This window comes from Poromitra crassiceps (genome assembly GCF_964638095.1).
Source record: "Poromitra crassiceps genome assembly, chromosome: 9".
Lineage (NCBI taxonomy): Eukaryota > Metazoa > Chordata > Actinopteri > Beryciformes > Melamphaidae > Poromitra > Poromitra crassiceps.
In genome coordinates, this window is record NC_139630.1 from 50,383,393 (window position 1) to 50,401,677 (window position 18,285).

Consider the following 18,285-nt stretch of genomic DNA (forward strand, 5'->3'; position numbering starts at 1 on the left):
TTCCCCTCCTTTGGGTAGGTGGGGCGGCGCCCTGGCGCCCTCTAGTGGCCGGCCGCCACTGCAAACTACATGTGCAATACATGGTTTTAGCACACACCTGCCGGCCAATCAAAGAAGTGTATTCACCCAGATGATCATGGTATAAGGATATATAAATAAATAAAGCAAAACATGCAAAAATGTACTCTTCATCATTGTCATCATCAGCGTGAGTCCATTTGTCTTGACACCTCTTCAGTGAGCATTGATTAGCACTGTTTCATCATGATCACCAATAAACAGCAGGATGATCAATGAGTCTGATCAGATACACGATGATCAATGAGTCTGATCAGATACACGATGATCAATGAGTCTGATCAGATAGAACAAGACAAACAGCTGAGCTCGGCAGTTAGATGAGAGAAGATGAAAGGTGTTTTGTAAAAAAAGAATGAATGCTGAACTTAGCAAAACAAAACCACAAGAGACATTGTACCTGTCGTTTTCCAGAAGACTGAGAGAAGTGTGTGTGTGTGTGTGTGTGTGTGTGTGTGTGTGTGTGTGGGTGTGTGTGTGTGTGTGTGTGTGTGTGTGTGTGTGTGTGTGTGTGTGTGTGTGTGTGTGTGTGGGTGTGTGTGTGTGTGTGTGTGTGTGTGTGTGTGTGTGTGTGGTGTGTGTGTGTGTGTGCGTGTGTGTGGCCTCTGTTGGCCTCTATTGACATGGTATTCTTCCCCCTAGGTTTTCCTGCTCCATTTGAAGCCTTCTTCCTGGAGCCAAGGGATCTGTGTGTGTGTGTGTGTGTGTGTGTGTGTGTGTGTGTGTGTGTGTGTGTGTGTGTGTGTGTGTGTGTGTGTGTGTGTGTGTGTGTGTGTGTGTGTGTGTGTGTGTGTGTGTGTGTGTGTGTGTGTGTGTGTGTGTGTGTTGTCTGTGTGTGTTGTCTGTGTGTGTGTTTTGAGCCCACGAAGGAAGAAGGGCCACAGTGAGTCACCGACCCCCAAGTGATAGGGTCTCTGCTCCAGCCAAGACGGGGACAGTTTTCCTGGTGCCTGCATGGTTTGGACGCACACACACAGACACACACACACACACACACACACACACACACACACACACACACACACACACACACACACACACACACACACACACACACACACACACACACACACACACACATATATACGCACCCACACTAGGGCTGCAACTAATGATTATTTTAATGATTGATTAATGCAGTTCTAAAACTTTTTCACATCCCCCATCTGATAAGATTTTTTGCTTTTAGATGCACAGAAGTTTTATGAAACCCAAGACCAAAATATACATACAACATACAAACATACATTCTGTCATTGGGAATTATACTAGAAATACATTTTCCCCAGTTTTTGCTAGGGGCACCCCCCCGGGACCCCCTCAAACACCCCTTGGGGGCACTGGAGACCACTTTGAGAACCACTGGATTAATGTGTTGATTATTTTCTTGACTAATTGATTAGTCGTTTGGTCTATATAAAATGTCACAAAATGGTGAAAAATTATGTTCACTTTTCCCCCAAAGCCTTCTTCTTTTGTCCTGACCAACAGTCCACAACCAAAAAGATAATCAGTTATACAGTCACATAAAATACCAAAGAAACCAGACAATATTCACATTTAAGAAGCTGGAACAAGATATGTTTTTTTCTTAAAAATGTGTCTAAACGATTATAAACAAAATAGATGTTGCTTAATTTTCTGGCAATGAACTAATCAATTAATCGATCTTTGCAGCTCTAACACACACACACACACACACACGCACACACACACGCACACACGCACACACGCACACAGCCACACATGACACAAAGCCCACTCTCTCAACTCTATCCCTCAAGACAACAACAGTCCCTCTCCGCCACACACAGCATCCCTATCTAGTCCCTCACCCAACACCCCATTCATACACATACACTGACAGCAGACACACACACTATTAGCACAGACAGGCATATTGGAATCATTGCTATGTATGTGCATACACACATGTACACACATAACTACACACACCATGTAAGTACACACATATATATTATACCTATATCAATCAATCAATCAATCAATCAATCAATCAATCAATTATATGTTTATAGCTCAAATCACAACAAGAGTTATCTCAAGGCCCTCAAAGCATATTAGAACATAATTGTCTACAGAGGTCAACACACACACGCGCACACACACACACACACACACACACACACACACACACACACACACACACACACACACACACACACACTCACACACACACACACACACACACACACACACACACACACACACACACACACACACACACACACACACACACACACACACAGTTTCAGTGGGCTCTGGCCTCTGTCACTGTCGGTCAGATATAGCGCTGGCATGCACAAACACACAAATCACATATAAACGTATGCTGACTGGCTGTTGAAAAAGTATTCACTTATGTCGATCTTCACCATTTTTATATTTTGACACTGAACAAATCATTTAGTAGTTTGAGAGGAATAAATTAGTTTGCTGCTTCTTTATGAACAATCAGATTGCACAACGATGGATAACCACAAATGACAGAAAAACTCAACTTCAGTGTTTTAGTGGAACAATAAAAGAAACGGTGATTCATCGCTGACTCTAACCCACACCCCGATATTAGCCAGCAATTGGTGGCTCCTTTATCAGCACCAAGTTACACATTGATGATAGTTCCCCATTTCCATTGAGGCAATATTGCTCTATTTGCCTTGACTTCTCTTCTTGGCTGGAGGGTGGGAGGTGGCTAGCAGAAAATCAATACTGTAGTGAACTGCCATGGGTGCACAGGTCTGTAGGCTGCAGGTAGTGAGATATCAATAGAAAGAAATATAGATAGATAGATAGATAGATAGATAGATAGATAGATAGATAGATAGATAGATAGATAGATAGATAGATAGATAGATAGATAGATAGTGATACATTTTGACTGGTCAGCACTGTAATTGGTCACCACTAGCCTACAAACATTATTACGGACTACCCCCCCCCTCACACACACACACACACACACACACACACACACACATACACACACACACACACACACACACACACACACACACACACACACACACACACACACACACACACACACACACACACCTTTCTCTGCCAGAAAAAAGTGTCTGGCATTGATGGGCTACTAAATTAAAATTAGGATTTGCACAAATTAGGAAAATTATAGGCAGATGCACTATTATATGCACAGATATGATTGTATTGAATTTGGTGCAGTATCACGCATGGGACACATATGTGGTAAACACACACACACACACACACACACACACACACACACACACACACACACACACACACACACACACACACACACAGTATTGGCAGCCTGTCTGTGTGCAGTCACATAATTCAGAGAGAGTTGTCAGAGGGAAGTGGCTGGACAATGAAATGGCCTGGTGTGTTTACGTTGCCCGGTGTTGATGACAGGTATAAATCTGTCCTCATGGGACAACAACTGCTCCACACTTCCGACTGAAGACGCGTCTGGCCCAAAGGCTCTTTGTCATCTTGTCATGAAAAACATATAGGAGCGGGCTTTGCACACATTTCCATTCAAAGCCCAGTTCTGCCAAGTATGAGCACGTTCTGAGTTGAAAAACTGTTCAGTGCTAGTATAGCTTCAGTGGCTGTGAGTGTCTGTGAGTGTATATATAGTGACCTTATCGTATGATATATATATATAAATGATACATATATGATATATATATCATTAATTTATACATTGTGATGTTCCTACGTTCCTAGCCTAACATATAGGACATTTGTGTTTATTATCACAATAGTTTCCTTCTCCTGCATGCAGGGAAACTGGCCCCACTTGCACCAGTTGTTGAGATTATGTGGATGGTTGTTATCTTAATAATAACGACTCTTAAAACAGTTATCTTGATCTAAAAAATTATCAAAAATTTAAATCTTACAATATAGTCTTTCGCCAACCTTTTTTTAGGCTATTGCTGTAAAGCCTTATAGCCTATGCATCCATTTGAAGACACAAATATCAGATTTTTTTGTCATGCGGCTACTGAAAAAAATGGCAATCGAAAATCCTAGACCTATGAGATGATGAAATACAACAGTCACTATGCAGCATACAATTGTTATTAAAAAAAAATTGCATTATAGCGCATATGTGTATTTAAAAAAAACGACATATTGACGGAATATGATTTCGTTCTTTCGTTATGTCGTCCGACTCGGTCGGGAATTCATCTAGATTTTAGTGACAAGGCGAAGCCAGTAGGCTATTTGATGGAGCAGTTGGAAAAGCAGCAACAAAGAATTAAACAACAGGTGAAGCCCATGCCTATACAAGCGCGCATTGGCAGGTTAAAAAAAATTGTATGGGTATATGGAATGTATAAAATGTTTCCTATTTCTGTTAAACCCCATGCGCCTTTTTGAGTTGGCATTCGTTAAAACGTCTACATAAATAATAAAAGATGGATGCAATTTTTATTTTAAATCTTGCTCGAAAATATTCGCCACATATAGGCCTGCTGCCTACGTATATTTCTGATGGGAATGTCGTCAATTACAGGCTATACCTGCAATGTGCAGAGCAGAATAACAGAATAACAACTCTATTATACTAAATTACAATTATAGGCTATTGGTCATATCTAGCATAAAATGTATTTTGGGATTAAATTGACTAAAAATCTAGAAATTAAATGCGATTCGTCTACTTTTTTAGAACAATGCAATGTTCAAAAATGGCAAAACGCATGGATTCAATTATTTTCGAAGTGTGTTTCCTCAGATTAGAATTTAGAGCCATATTATAGGATTTAACCCATTAACTAAGATAAAAGATCAAAGTGAAATCCTAGTCAACACATGTAGAGAGGGTGCTGACATTCCAGATTTGGGAAAAACGAAATGCTTTTACATGCCCCCAGGTTGGATTTGTTGGAATTCACAAACGTCGAATTATATATATTAAAAAAAACAATTTACAATTTCGTGAAGAAAATTTTGAGAGGAACAGCCACTCAGAGAGAGAGAGAGAGAGAGAGCGAGAGAGAGAGAGAGGGAGGGAGAGAGAGAGATATGAAAACAAACACAACAGAGATCTTGATCACAAGGTGTCTCTCTCTGCTCAGCACTCCTCATCCGCTCTGTCTAATGTGTCTTCTCTATAGGTTTATCCTTAATTTGCAGAATGCTTTGGTTGATTAAAAGACAGATCTCAGGTCAGTGAGGACGAGATAGCAGTTTACTCGGATTGGATTACATTATTATGTTTTGCAAAACTTTTGCACCATAGCCTATCCAGACGTTTCTATCCGTGATTATTAGGCCTATCATATCACCCCGGATCCACACGGATGTGCCCCTTCACGGAGAGGACATGTATCAGGGCATAATGACCAACCACCACGGACCCCCCTCATACGAGGCCGGATTTCTCCACAACGCCACGGCGGGCACCTCTCCGGTGTACGTGCCCACCACCCGGGTCAGCGTCACCCCCATGATCCCCGCGCTTCAGCCCTACCTCCAGACGCCCGGCGCGTCGCAGCAGCAGAGCAGCCCGGTGTCGAGCCACTCCGCCTGGGCGCAGCCGGGCGTGGAGTCGGTGCCGTCGTACACCCACTCCCCGGTGTCTCCGCGCTTCGCCTTCTCCACCAGCCCGACCTCCGGCGTGCATGCCGGCGCGGGGGCCAGGGAGACGGCGGCGATCTCGTCGTACGCCAGCCCGCTCAACATCTCCGCCAACGGGAGGGAGCACTACGGCGCTCGGGGCCTCGGCGGGTCGTACCACAGCCCCTACCCGGCTTACATGAGTCCGAACGTGGGCGGGACATGGTCGGCGTCGCCCTTCGACAGCCCCGTGCTGCACGGTCTCCAAACCGGGGCGCCTCCGGGCACAGCACGGCACCCGAACATAGGTGAGCGAGAAAGCAAACTGCCAGTAGCCTAAAACTTTTGTGTTTGCTTTCTTCCTTCTTCTTTTTGTTTAACCAAGCTGACTTGTTAAAGTGTGTAGCTCTTCATATAGTTGTTGTTTTTGTCTGACAGACTTGTGCGTAAAAGGAAGCGTTTGAGCGTTTTGAGCAAATGTGACAAATCATCGTCTTCATTATCACCGTAATGAGAGAAAAGTGGAGACCAGATTGATGTATTTGTTTGGTCCATTCATTTTGTAAGGGCTGGTGTGAAATTAATTACTTACCTGCACTGATATCAAAGGCCTATACCCACACACTTGATGAGACAAATTAGGCAATGTTTGAAAACGTGAATGCCTTGTTGTAAAATCGAGACTTGTTCCATGGGAGAGAGAAAAAACAAGACTAGAACATGGTGTCTTTAGGGCTGTAAACTAAAATTTGGTATTTATCACAACTAACTTTTGTAGCCAATCTTTGTAGGCTGTGCAGTTCCAGCCAGATTAATGTAGCCTAAAGCAATCTTATTTTTCCAGATGACACAAATTGCACAATAAAAAAAACCAAGTAGTCTACAATAATCTGGAACACTGCCAGTTTCGTCCCAATAGGATAATTCATTTATTTTATAGGCTATTACATTTGGAAGGATGGGCTAGATTATATTATGCTGTGTTTTTTAGAAAACAACATCTCAAAATTCGAAATAATTTCTATAATTTCACTAGTTTTAAATGGGCAAATTCAATTAACCCTGAAGCCAACGTCATTTGAATCACTGCCTATATTTTATGGGAGAAAATAGATTTGACAGGTGAAGTGAATTGCAGCCACATCAAGTTGCTGCAGGCTGGTTACTCTGCAGATCGAACATTATATGAAACGCGTGCAGCCTACCTGAACGAAAATGAGATAGGACGTTGTAATAATCCAAATAATATGCTAATCCATATGATGGGAGATAATCAGAATAAGGTCGCTGTAAACTGCTATTGTATACACTGCAGACACTTCAGTTTCGAAATGATTATATTGTAATGGGATAATGTGCGATTTTGCAGTTTATGGTGGAGCAGCTTGTCACAGGTGGTTTTGGAAGTCTGGTTCACACAGGAACCAGAAGAATCCAGGAGCATGAGAATTTCTCCATGTGGTTCAAATAAGCATGGAGCATGGTTTCTTCTAGGCTAGCTATAGGCTATCGAAATTGGCTATTTATTTTGCATGACCCCCCCTCCTTTGCCCAATTAATATCAACCAATAATAGATTGGAGACCGTTTCGAAGTGCATGGAAACCTGTGTGGTTGGTTCTTGAAAGTAAATGTGTTTTAGGATGTTTTTGACAATCCCAAGTCGTCATTGTGGACTCATACGACCTATAGCCTACCAGCATTCTTTGCGAACATATTATAATACATTTATAGTATAGGCTTGGCTTGGCTATTTAGGTTATTTTTATGACTTGCATTGAAACTTTTGGGTGCAGATAGTCTTCATTGTTACTGTAATATTCAGTGTTGGGGGTATATATATATTACTTTTAGCAGTAACTCAGTATAACTTATTACTTTCAGTAATATTTCAGTACTATTATACCAGTTACTTTGTCAAGTAACTCAAGTTACACATTGAGTTACATTTAAATCAAAGCACATATTTAAAAAAGATACAATCATTTCCTAATCAAACTGCGTGTTTAAATAACCACTATAGATGACAATAACAAAGGAAAATAATAAAATGTTGAATTTTGGATGGTTTACACTGACTTCAAGGCGGTTGAAATTATTTATCAGGATGGTTCCGGGGCGGCGATGTCATTCTGCTACTGCTGTTGTTTTAATGCAAAAGTAGTGTAATAAGTAATGATTTACTCTACACAGAAAGTAATATTGTAAAGTAACTTATTACTTTCAAATCAAAGTAACTAGTAATATGTACTATATTACATTTTGAAAGTAACTTGCCCAACACTGGTAATATTTGGGTGAACATGCACGATGGGTGTAACAGTTTACTACATTTATAGTATAGTATAGGCTTGGCTTGGCTATTTATAGGTTATTTTTATGACTTGCATTGAAACCTTTGGGTGCAGATATAGTCTTCATTGTTACTGTAATATTTGGGTGAACATGGATGGATGGGTGTAACAGTTTACGCTGTTTAACTGGGTTATGGAGCAGATGGCATAATAAAAGTTCAATAAACTTAATGTTGAATATACTACAAGTCATTGAGGAGCAGCTATATGAAGATACAATTAATTAATTATTTTTCAGTGACCTGCATCTTTATTATTTATTTTGATTACTTATTATTCTACTATTTTAATACTAAAATAATTGTAATACTATATTAAAATCATCTTGAATCTTGAATTATGTGTTCAATTCAGAGAATTATTCATGTGGAACAAAGCTAAATCTGAATCTTCAATGTAGATCATGTCTCCATGATGTAGATCTGATTGTCTATCTGCAGGTTGCACTCTGGACACTGTGATCAATATCACCATATAGGATCACAGAGATTTCACAACACAACACATTGATTTTGCTTGGGTTGTCAGTTTTTAGACAGCTGCATCTTGATACAAGTTGAGCCCATGCATGTTGTCTATGATGTTGTCTAATGATTAAAAACAATTTCAGCACAACACCTAAGCCCAATTCAAAGTAGGATCATTCTGAAACATGTTAGTTATTTGTATGAGCAACCCTTGTGGTTTATCACATTATAGGTTGATTAACAATGCATTATTTCCACCCATGATTATTCCATATCAGCTGCTCATTCTGGCTGACATTTGATAAGCATAATGTGTGTAATTTAAAAGCAGTTTATGTGGTGATTATTCAAACAATAGTCTCAACAGTCACATCGACAAGGCCAGAGAGGAAGAAACGATCAGGCCCTGAACAGTGCAGCAGATAAGAGCATTGATCTGATCTGACCTCTTCTCTATAGTCATTAAATTCACAGCAGAGGGCCGTCCATCAGCTCCTATAGGAAAATACTTTACAGAGTTACAATAACTGGCTTCTCTTTGTTTTACAATCACATCAAATGGAATCTCAGTGATGTTTGATTACATCATTCAGCGGTGGAGTGAAAAGTCTATATTGTCCCTCTGAGTCTGGTTCCTTCTGTGGGAAGGGAAACTCTCATTGTGGAGTATACCTTTTCCTCTGAGAACGCGAAAGTGACAAAAACATCTAAACAAAGTGTTTTAACAATACGTTTAACAATAATAGTCATCACATTAAACATGATCAGTCTATATGTATTTTGCATTATCACTTTCATTCCTGATATGAGAAAGAAATCACTAATGTAGGCTAATTCAAGCTCTAAACTCCAACCCAATATATTTTATAGCCTACATTTTATATCAAATTTGTTTATTCACAATATTCACATTAGATTCATTTGCAGATTGAAAATAAGTTTTTATGACCCAAGATCTATCTTAAAGAAAATACAAACAACAACAACAAACAACACATTAATAACCCATGCATAATTATATGCTTTTAATCTTTTAGTCCAGTGTATCGTTCTCAAAGTGGGGTTCGGGAACACCCAGGCCCAGGGGTCCTTGAGGGTGTTTTAAGGGGTCCCATAAGGGGAATAATTTATTTTCACTATAATTCCATCCATAATACAATGGCAGAATGTATATGGCTAATTTGGCCATGGGTTTCATAGCCTAATAAAACATCCAAAAGCAAAAATCTTATCAGACGGGGGACCCATGGGACAAAATCCTATCAAATGGGGGTCCGTATAGCGTTAAAAAGTGAGGACCACTGTTTTAGTCAGCCCTTTTCTTCTTCCAAGAAATGCAACAATTGCATTGAGCTAAAAAAAAAAAAAGAGAGAAAAAAAGTTCATACATACATTATTGAGATGTTAAAATGGATTGGTACTCTGAGTAGAAAAAAGTAAGATAAATTATGCTTCAAATGTTAAGCTTATCACCAACTGTTCACCCCTTTATCAGTCTTTCTTACAATCTTCCTTAAATTGGGAAAAATGTTTCTTCTATGTAAACAGCAGAAACATACCATGTCCATCTAAGCGCCCCTTAAATAATTATTCTGGATAAACATTAGGCTATCATTTCCAAGAAAGAGACAGCAGAAAGAAAACAGTTTCTAAAATCCAATATATCTGATGTGAATAAATTAAAGTCAAATGCTTCTGCCTGCTTCAACCACAGAAAGATTAATTAATTATTCTGATAACATTAGACTCTCTCCCATTGCATCATGCTGCCAAGTATCACATTTTACAGAAATTAAATCTGGTGGGCAATTTAAGTAAACAGACTACAGTTCAAGTGCAGCATATTAATTGTATTTCCACATTTCCTCAATCCCATATACGTCAATACTGTAATTCCATCTACAGTGGGCAGATTGTGGACTTAGCCAGTTAAAGTGAGTGTATCGATTGCACCTGCATGACTTCATATCACTGCCAAATAAGTGACACTTTTAAACGGTTTTCACCCTTGGCCTTGCAGAGCGTACGCTGATGACGGCATTCCTAAACTGTAGCCTATACCCACAGATAAAGACCAAACTCTGACATTTGCGCAGGAGAAATTAATATCCCCCCTCAGATAGACAGATAATATTTGTCTTGTGTTTCTGGATTGTGTCGGCTACCAGCTCGCAGCTCAAGGTCAGTTCGCCCAGCTGAGGCATGTTGTCGTCGATTTTGGCCCTCAACCTACAAGCCTACATAATGTCCATCCACATTTCAGAGTCATTCCACAGCGACGCCCCGCAGAGACTGAGGAAAGGGAAGGAGAGATATATGGACAACACATTCGTATCATTTGAAGTAATAATTATGGGCAGCAGTGAAGGGTGGCTGCAAGTCAAAGACACATGTGAATTAAATGTGACAGTTGAAAAAGTCAGTTTACCACTGATATGCTCAGCATAATGACAGATTTTGCTCATTGACAGTTTAAATGTGTTTTTGCAAAACTCTGCTGGATGGAGAAAAGGCCAAGCTGTCAGGTCCACACTGCAGATTGATGTCTTACCATGAATGGCTAAGTGGTTCTTGTGAAGCTGCAGATTACATTCATCAGATGTCATGGGAGGGAGAGAGAGAGAGGGAGAGAGAGAGAGAGAGAGAGAGAGAGAGAGCGGGAGAGTGTCAGAGAGAGAGAGAGAGAGAGAGAAAGAGAGTCAGAGAGAGAGAGAGATGTGATAGACACAGAGTCTCCATTTGAATGTGATGGAGCTCTATTCGCCTCTATTTCCAGCCTGGCTCTCTTATCTCAGGGGGAGCTGGGAGATAAGGAGGGATTCCAGGCTGCTGTTGTGTGAGTCTCTGCCGTCACATGGGGTAACTGCACCTCCCACTGGTTTAGAGATGTCATTGCACCAGATGATCACATTATCCAGTAGCCAATAACCTGACAGGGCCAATTCCAGAATGTTTATTAAAGAGAGTTGAAATAATTATCGGCACTTTGTGTGCATGTGTGTGTGTGTGTGTGTGTATGTGTAAAATAATCTCACTAAGAATCACAGAAATACTTGGGAATATATCAATCACACCACACAGATCATAACAAGTTTGGCCCTGAGCTATAAACCGCACCTGGCTAAATGTTGCAATACTTGCAAATTATATGAAAGTCAAATTGTGAACAGAGGTGGTGGTGTGCTCTGAGGATTGTTCTGGTGTCTCAAGGAAAATGAACGTAGGTGCTCTTGAAGAAAGGGTTCATCAATCAATCTCTTCATTAAGACCCGGGTGTGTCATTGCATCTAATTTGAAAATCCAAAAAGTTTCCCTTTGAAGGAGTCCTGTTTCCCCTTGAGGAGGTGTGTCTTCCAGTGCATCCAGTGTGATTCAACACACCTGAACTCCCTCACGAATTAGGTTTGGGTGACACCCCAAAACCAAGCACATTATTTCTGTCCAGCCTGTCTGTCCTCATTGTAACCCTGATGAAGACCTTGTCGGTCGAAACCGGTCATTTTTTTAATTGTTAATTGTTCTACATGTAAAGCCATGCAATAATAAAGGCTTTTTTAACTTTAAATTAACTAGTTTTCCTTGCTCCACGTACGAGTGCCTGAAGCCTGCCTTTTGCTCCAAAATGATATGAAAGTCAATTCAGTAGTAGGCTATACGTCGTGTTTCTGTAATAACGTATCTGAGACTCTGAGCTGTTACTGTAAAGCCCACCCTGCATCTGGTACTGTAAAACAAACTCATAATTATTTGCTGCTGTGTTTGGATGAACCCTTCTTATCATCAACTTTTCAGAGACTAAGGAAACATGTTGGTATCAGCTTGACCACCATGCGTTGTTTAGTTTATATCCAGTGCAGGTTTTGTAATGGTTTCTGAAGTCTGAGGGTTGTAAGATTTGTTTCAACCAATAGAAGTCAGTGTTGGGGAAACTTTAAAACTGTAGTTTACCAAACTACTAGCTACATCACAATGAAAAGTAGTTAAACTACATCTTAACTACTCAAAAGAAATGCTTGTCAAACTAAAACTATTCTACTTTCAAAAAGCAACTACATCAAACTACACAGGACATGATCACAATCTGAGTCTGGAATCTCATATTGCTACATGGAAGTAACTGAACTGACATGGAGTAAAGTGTAGGGGTGTGTTTGATTTAGGGACTAGGGCAGGCCAATCCCCACTTTAAGCATCATGAGGATGTGTTTTAAGGAGAGGATAGGCCAGGCCTAGGGAGCAATTGTTGAGGTGGAATCAGGAAAGTGGTAAATTTCTAGGGAAATCCAAAGTATTCGATCGCAGACATCTTGGCCACAAACCACAGGTGATTTTATTCAAAGGTGATTGTCATTCAATGATAACTGTGGCCAATGAGCTGTGGCAATTGTGCCATATTGTATGGCAAATAACAGCATGAGAATACTATGAATCTTTCAATTGAAGTTAAAACATTGTAACCACCAAACTCACATGACAACAGCAAAATACTGTTTGACCCAAGTCTGGCTCAATGTAAAAAGAGAGAGAGAGAGAGAGAGAGAGAGAAAAGAGATAGATTTTAAGTTATATAACTTATTTTTCCTCTTCGTTCCCTGCCCCGCCACCCCTCTCTTTCTCTCTGTCTCTCATCCTGCATCAGACCTGTTTGATGACTTTGCTGAGGGGCGTGAGTGTGTGAACTGCGGGGCAATGTCGACCCCCCTGTGGAGGCGGGATGGTACGGGCCACTACCTTTGTAACGCCTGTGGACTGTACCACAAGATGAATGGCATCAACAGACCGCTCATCAAACCCCAGAGGCGACTGGTGGGTGACCGCAGGACACACATCTCACTTTATACTCCTTCACTGGATATCTGTGAAATTGTGAAGTCATAACAATGACGTGTGATTCAGCTTACTTGAATATATTTAATATGATTTAATGGTCTTGTGAGAGGAAGAGAATGCCACTTGCACAATGGGCAGGCAATACATTTTCTTAAAATATAATATAAGATGCTATGACGCATACTGAGAGCTGACATCATAATAGATAAGTTGATAGAGAATGCTCATAATAGATAAGTTGATACAGACTGCGTAGTCACAGTAGCTGCAGTCCAGTAAGTTGTGGCACAGAGGTTACATTGTGTGGGATGAAAACATCAGAGATAGTGTGGAGACACTGGTATAGGTCAAGTCAGAGGTCAGGGCTTAAATACAGTCAAAATAGAGGAGCTGTTATCCAAGGAAAGGACGTCAACGACAGATAAAGACACAGTCATGTATGATGTTCTTCTAAGGATGCAATACAGACAGGAGGAGAGTACAGTCATGTACAGTATGGTGTTCTTCTAACAGTGTTGGGAGTAACTAGTTCCTAAGTAACTAGTTACTGTAATTTAACTACTTCTTGCAGTAACTAGTAATCTAACGAATTACTTTTAAAATTTAGTAACTCGGTTACAGTTACTAAAATAGTAACTGGGCTAGTTACTAGTTACTTAAGGACATGAAAATAACTGACAACTTCAGAGGATTATCTGGTTTCTGATCTGCAGACCTAGTCCGGGGAGAAAGCTGCAGCTGCAGCCAGAGCCCCAGAAGCGAATTACCTTGATAGGCTATGCCTCCCCAATAAGTGAATGTTCAATGCCACACTGTGGCACAGCAACACTAACATAATGTGTGCATTAATAACAATCGAAGCAGACTTTTAAAAGTAACGCAAAAGTTACTTTCCCTAGTAACTAATTACTTTGCAGTAAGTAGTAACTTTAAAGTAATTAAATTACTTTTTGAGAAAAGTAACTAGTAACTGTAACTAATTACCAATTTTCAATAACTTGCCCAACACTGTCTTCTAAGGATACAATACAGACAGGAGGAGAGTACAGTCATGTATGGTGTTCTTCTAAGGATGCAATACAGACAGGAGGAGTACAGTGTGTGTATGAGGCTACATATGATGTGTTTATGTATTTAAATGAGTAACTAAAAGCTTTGGGAGCTTTTGGGGTGGGTGCTGATCAGTCAAATGTTCTCCAACATCCAGTCTGCGTCGAGGAGGGTGGGCCTGGCCTGCACCAACTGTCACACCACCACCACCACCCTGTGGAGACGAAACGCAGAGGGAGAGCCTGTCTGCAATGCCTGTGGCCTCTACATGAAACTCCATGGGGTAAGAGACAGAGACAGAGAGAGGAAGAGGAGGAGCGAGTGAGTGAGTGTGATCGGCCTTGAAGAAATCCTGCATCAAATTTTTACTTGAACTGAAACCTGACATTTTATTCGCATATTTTTGAGGAAAATGTATGGCAAACACATTTTGTCCCACACATTTTCCTCAAAAATATGCGAATAAAATGTCAGGTTTCAGTTCAAGTAAAAATTTGATGCAGGATTTCTTCAAGGCCGATCGATCACACTCACTCACTCGCTCCTGCCCAGTAGCCCAGTAGCCTTTCCCCGCCTCCAATTGACCATGCACTGTCGTGTGTTCTAGCACTGCCACAGCCTCCAACAGTTGCATTACAATACTTGAGTCTGCTGCATGACTGAAAGGCTGTTCCTTTGTCTCGGTGTGTCACCAGGTCCCACGACCCCTGGCTATGAAGAAAGAGGGGATCCAGACCCGCAAACGTAAACCCAAGAACCTCAACAAGCCCCAAACCGGTCAGCTTCAAAAACACACGCTTTATGTTTGTGTATCTGTGTGAAAAGAGTGGAAGGGAGGGGACCTGATACAGGGTTCCCAGTCATGGAAAACCTGGAAAAGTCATGGAATTTCAAAAATCTCATTTTCTAGGCTTGAAAAAATCATGGAATTAGCAAAATCCTTGAAAGTTTTGGAAAAGTAATGGAATTTTGTTGTGTGTAATGAAATTAATTGTTACAGTAATATTCCATGGATATGAACCTTCCATGTAAAGTAACATAATAATAATAATAATTTATTTTCTGTAGCTGTTGACATAACGGAGCTCTAATATGTGTCGATTTTAGTGCTTCTTGTATTTTATATGAATATTTTTATGGAAAATGTGTGTTTTATTTCAATAGCTTCCATGTAATGTGAGGCAGTGACTCTCAAGCACTATTCAGAGTTACCGCCTCGCATTACATGGAAATGATATAATGGATCCTTGAAATGGTCTTGGAAAAGTTTCAAAATGTCATCCATGGAAATGTGTGGGAACCCTGGCTGCTTATAGTTGTTGCACAAGTGTATGTGTAACTGTAAGTCTATGTAGTCTATGTATGTGTAACTGTAAGTCTATGTAGTCTATGTATGTGTAACTGTAAGTCTATGTAGTATATGTATGTGTAACTGTAAGTCTGTGTAGTCTATGTATGTGTAAGTGCGCTCCTCTGCATCGCAGGGCCTCCAGGCGGTGAGGGGACTCCAGTCACCCCCAGCAGCACTCCTCGCGTCCCCCTCACCTTGGAGGAGCCCCGCCAGATAAAGACGGAGCCCGAGACGACCAGCCTGTACGCACACCACAGCACACACGCGCAGGTAGGCTGGGACACATGCACACGCACACACACACACACACACACACACAAACACACACACACACACACACACACACACACACACACAGACACAAACACAAACACACACACACACACACACACACACAGGTAGGCTGGGACACACCACAGCATAAACACACACAGGTAGGCTGGGACACACCACAGCACACACACACACACACACACACAGACACACACACACACACACACACACACACACACACACACACACACACACGCAGGTAGGCTGGGACACACACCACAGTGTGCACACACACACACACACACACACACACACACACACACACAGGTAGGCTGGGATGCTCTCGTGCATGTGTACAAGGTTCAGTTCACCCAAAAATGAAAATTCTGTCATGATCTACTCCCCCTCATGCCAGTTGAAACACAGGTGACGTTTGTCCATATAACACACAGGGAGGTTGCCAGCACAACTCAAGACAAAACCAATCACCATTGACTACAGTTGTACTGTATTGAAGTCAAGGGTGATTGGTTTCGTCTTGAGTTGTGCTGGATCATATGGACAAACTTCACCTGTGTTTTGACTGGCATGATGATGAGGGTGAGTAGATCATGACAGAATTTTCCTTTTTGGGTGAACTGTTCCTTTAAAACACACACGGAAATACACACACGCAGGCAAGCAAGCACTTACATTCATTCATACATACGGTACACACACGAGGAAGTCCCTATGATCTCCGTGTCAGAGGAAGTACTAACGAAAGCACTCATCTACTCTGCACACACACAGAAGCACAGGTTGCACCTAAAACCAGTCCCATATCTCACCATCCTCCTGTGTGTCCCTGCAGATCTCAGCCCTGCCAGCCTACATGGTGGCCCAAGGAGGGGCCATTCCCCTCAAGATGTCTCCCGGTGGCCACAGCGGACCCTCCAAAGCTGAGCCCTGGAACAGCCTAATTCTGGCCTAGAAGAGCTTACGACCCGCCGTCTCGCCCCAGGCTAGACACACACATTAAACTCTCCTGAGAGACGTGGTTATCCTGAAAGACAGCTGGGTGTCTCTGGCTGTGTGAGATCACTCCATCACACTGGACAGTGCCTTCATTTCAAAGCTCCAGGATGAAAACGTGGAAGCTGACACAGAACTGGAGATCTTAAACAGCGCCGCGCGGGTCGGCCGGTCACCAAAATGTAGAACCAAGGACTGACTGGAGTTTGTGTTAGAGAATCTTTAATGAAACGCTGTGATTAGATCCAAGAAGAAAAGACTAAAGCAGGGGTTTTCAAAGTCTAAGACTGTGGGCCTCCCCTCAGACAAGGCTTGGAAAAATGCGACCCCCATAAGCCACCCACCCACCCACCTCCATCCCATAGACACTCGACAATTGAGCCAAGATAGCCTGATATTGCTGTTTGACATTATACTTCAGTGTACAGTACCAAATACATAGAAAGTTCTGTCTGAAGGCATTTATTTGTGTCTGGCTCCGGGAAAGTGGGAAAAACAGTAAAATTCCCCAAAACTACTGTATCTCTGAACTATCTCTTTCACCAAATCACACACATTTAGGCTATTCTATGTGATCTCCTTTTGCTAACTAATGTAATTGTCCCCCCACTTCCATGCACTGAGCCTCCCCTGAAAAAGTCTGGATTCCCCCTGGCGAGACCCACCTCCCACTTTGAAAACCTCTTGACTAAAGAGTAAATGGGGGGGGGGGGGTTTCGCTCTCTGTTCTGTAACGTACTGTAATATAAAACAAAAACACCCCCAACATCATCCAATTCAAATTTCCCTGAGCCAGGTTATTTTTAATTCAATTGTTTTGTCTTTTTTCCATTTGGATGATTTGCATGTCGTTAAGGACAATTAGCTGAAGAAATGATGGCCATGGCATCTCAAAGGTAGAGATCTAGCAATTCAACTGGAGCATCGCTCAGACGGCCAGCCGACGTCAGTTCATCAATATAGTCAGGTGAAGTGACTGATGTATGAAGTTCTTTTGACATGATGTGAGTGTAATGTACCGTACGAGTGCAGTCTGACAGCGTATCAAATCAGAAGCACTTCTCCTAAGCTTAACACAGAGAGAATGGCTCTTTGCCCATCACTCCTCAAGACTAGCTGTGGCATGGCCTATATATAGTAACAAATACTACCCTCAACTCACCTGGTGGCCTTATTGTTTCTGGATCACGTTCACTGTGCCGTTAACGAAGCAGGCTGCAGTCCCTTTGATTTCAACTATAACAAATACATTTCAGTATTGACATCTCTTTCAAAAAGATAAACTA

General features: G+C 41.4%; 1 protein-coding gene across 1 annotated transcript; it reads left to right on the forward strand.

Moving 5' to 3' along the window:
• Positions 1-5,428: 5,428 nt before the first annotated feature.
• Positions 5,429-16,958, forward strand: LOC310782508 (transcription factor GATA-4-like; the record flags this gene model as incomplete). Its single annotated transcript, XM_083643183.1, has 6 exons — positions 5,429-5,969; positions 13,121-13,287; positions 14,519-14,644; positions 15,057-15,138; positions 15,846-15,982; positions 16,839-16,958. The coding sequence occupies 6 exons, from the start codon at positions 5,429-5,431 to the stop codon at positions 16,956-16,958; spliced, it is 1,173 nt and encodes a 390-aa protein (XP_083499309.1).
• Positions 16,959-18,285: the final 1,327 nt, after the last annotated feature.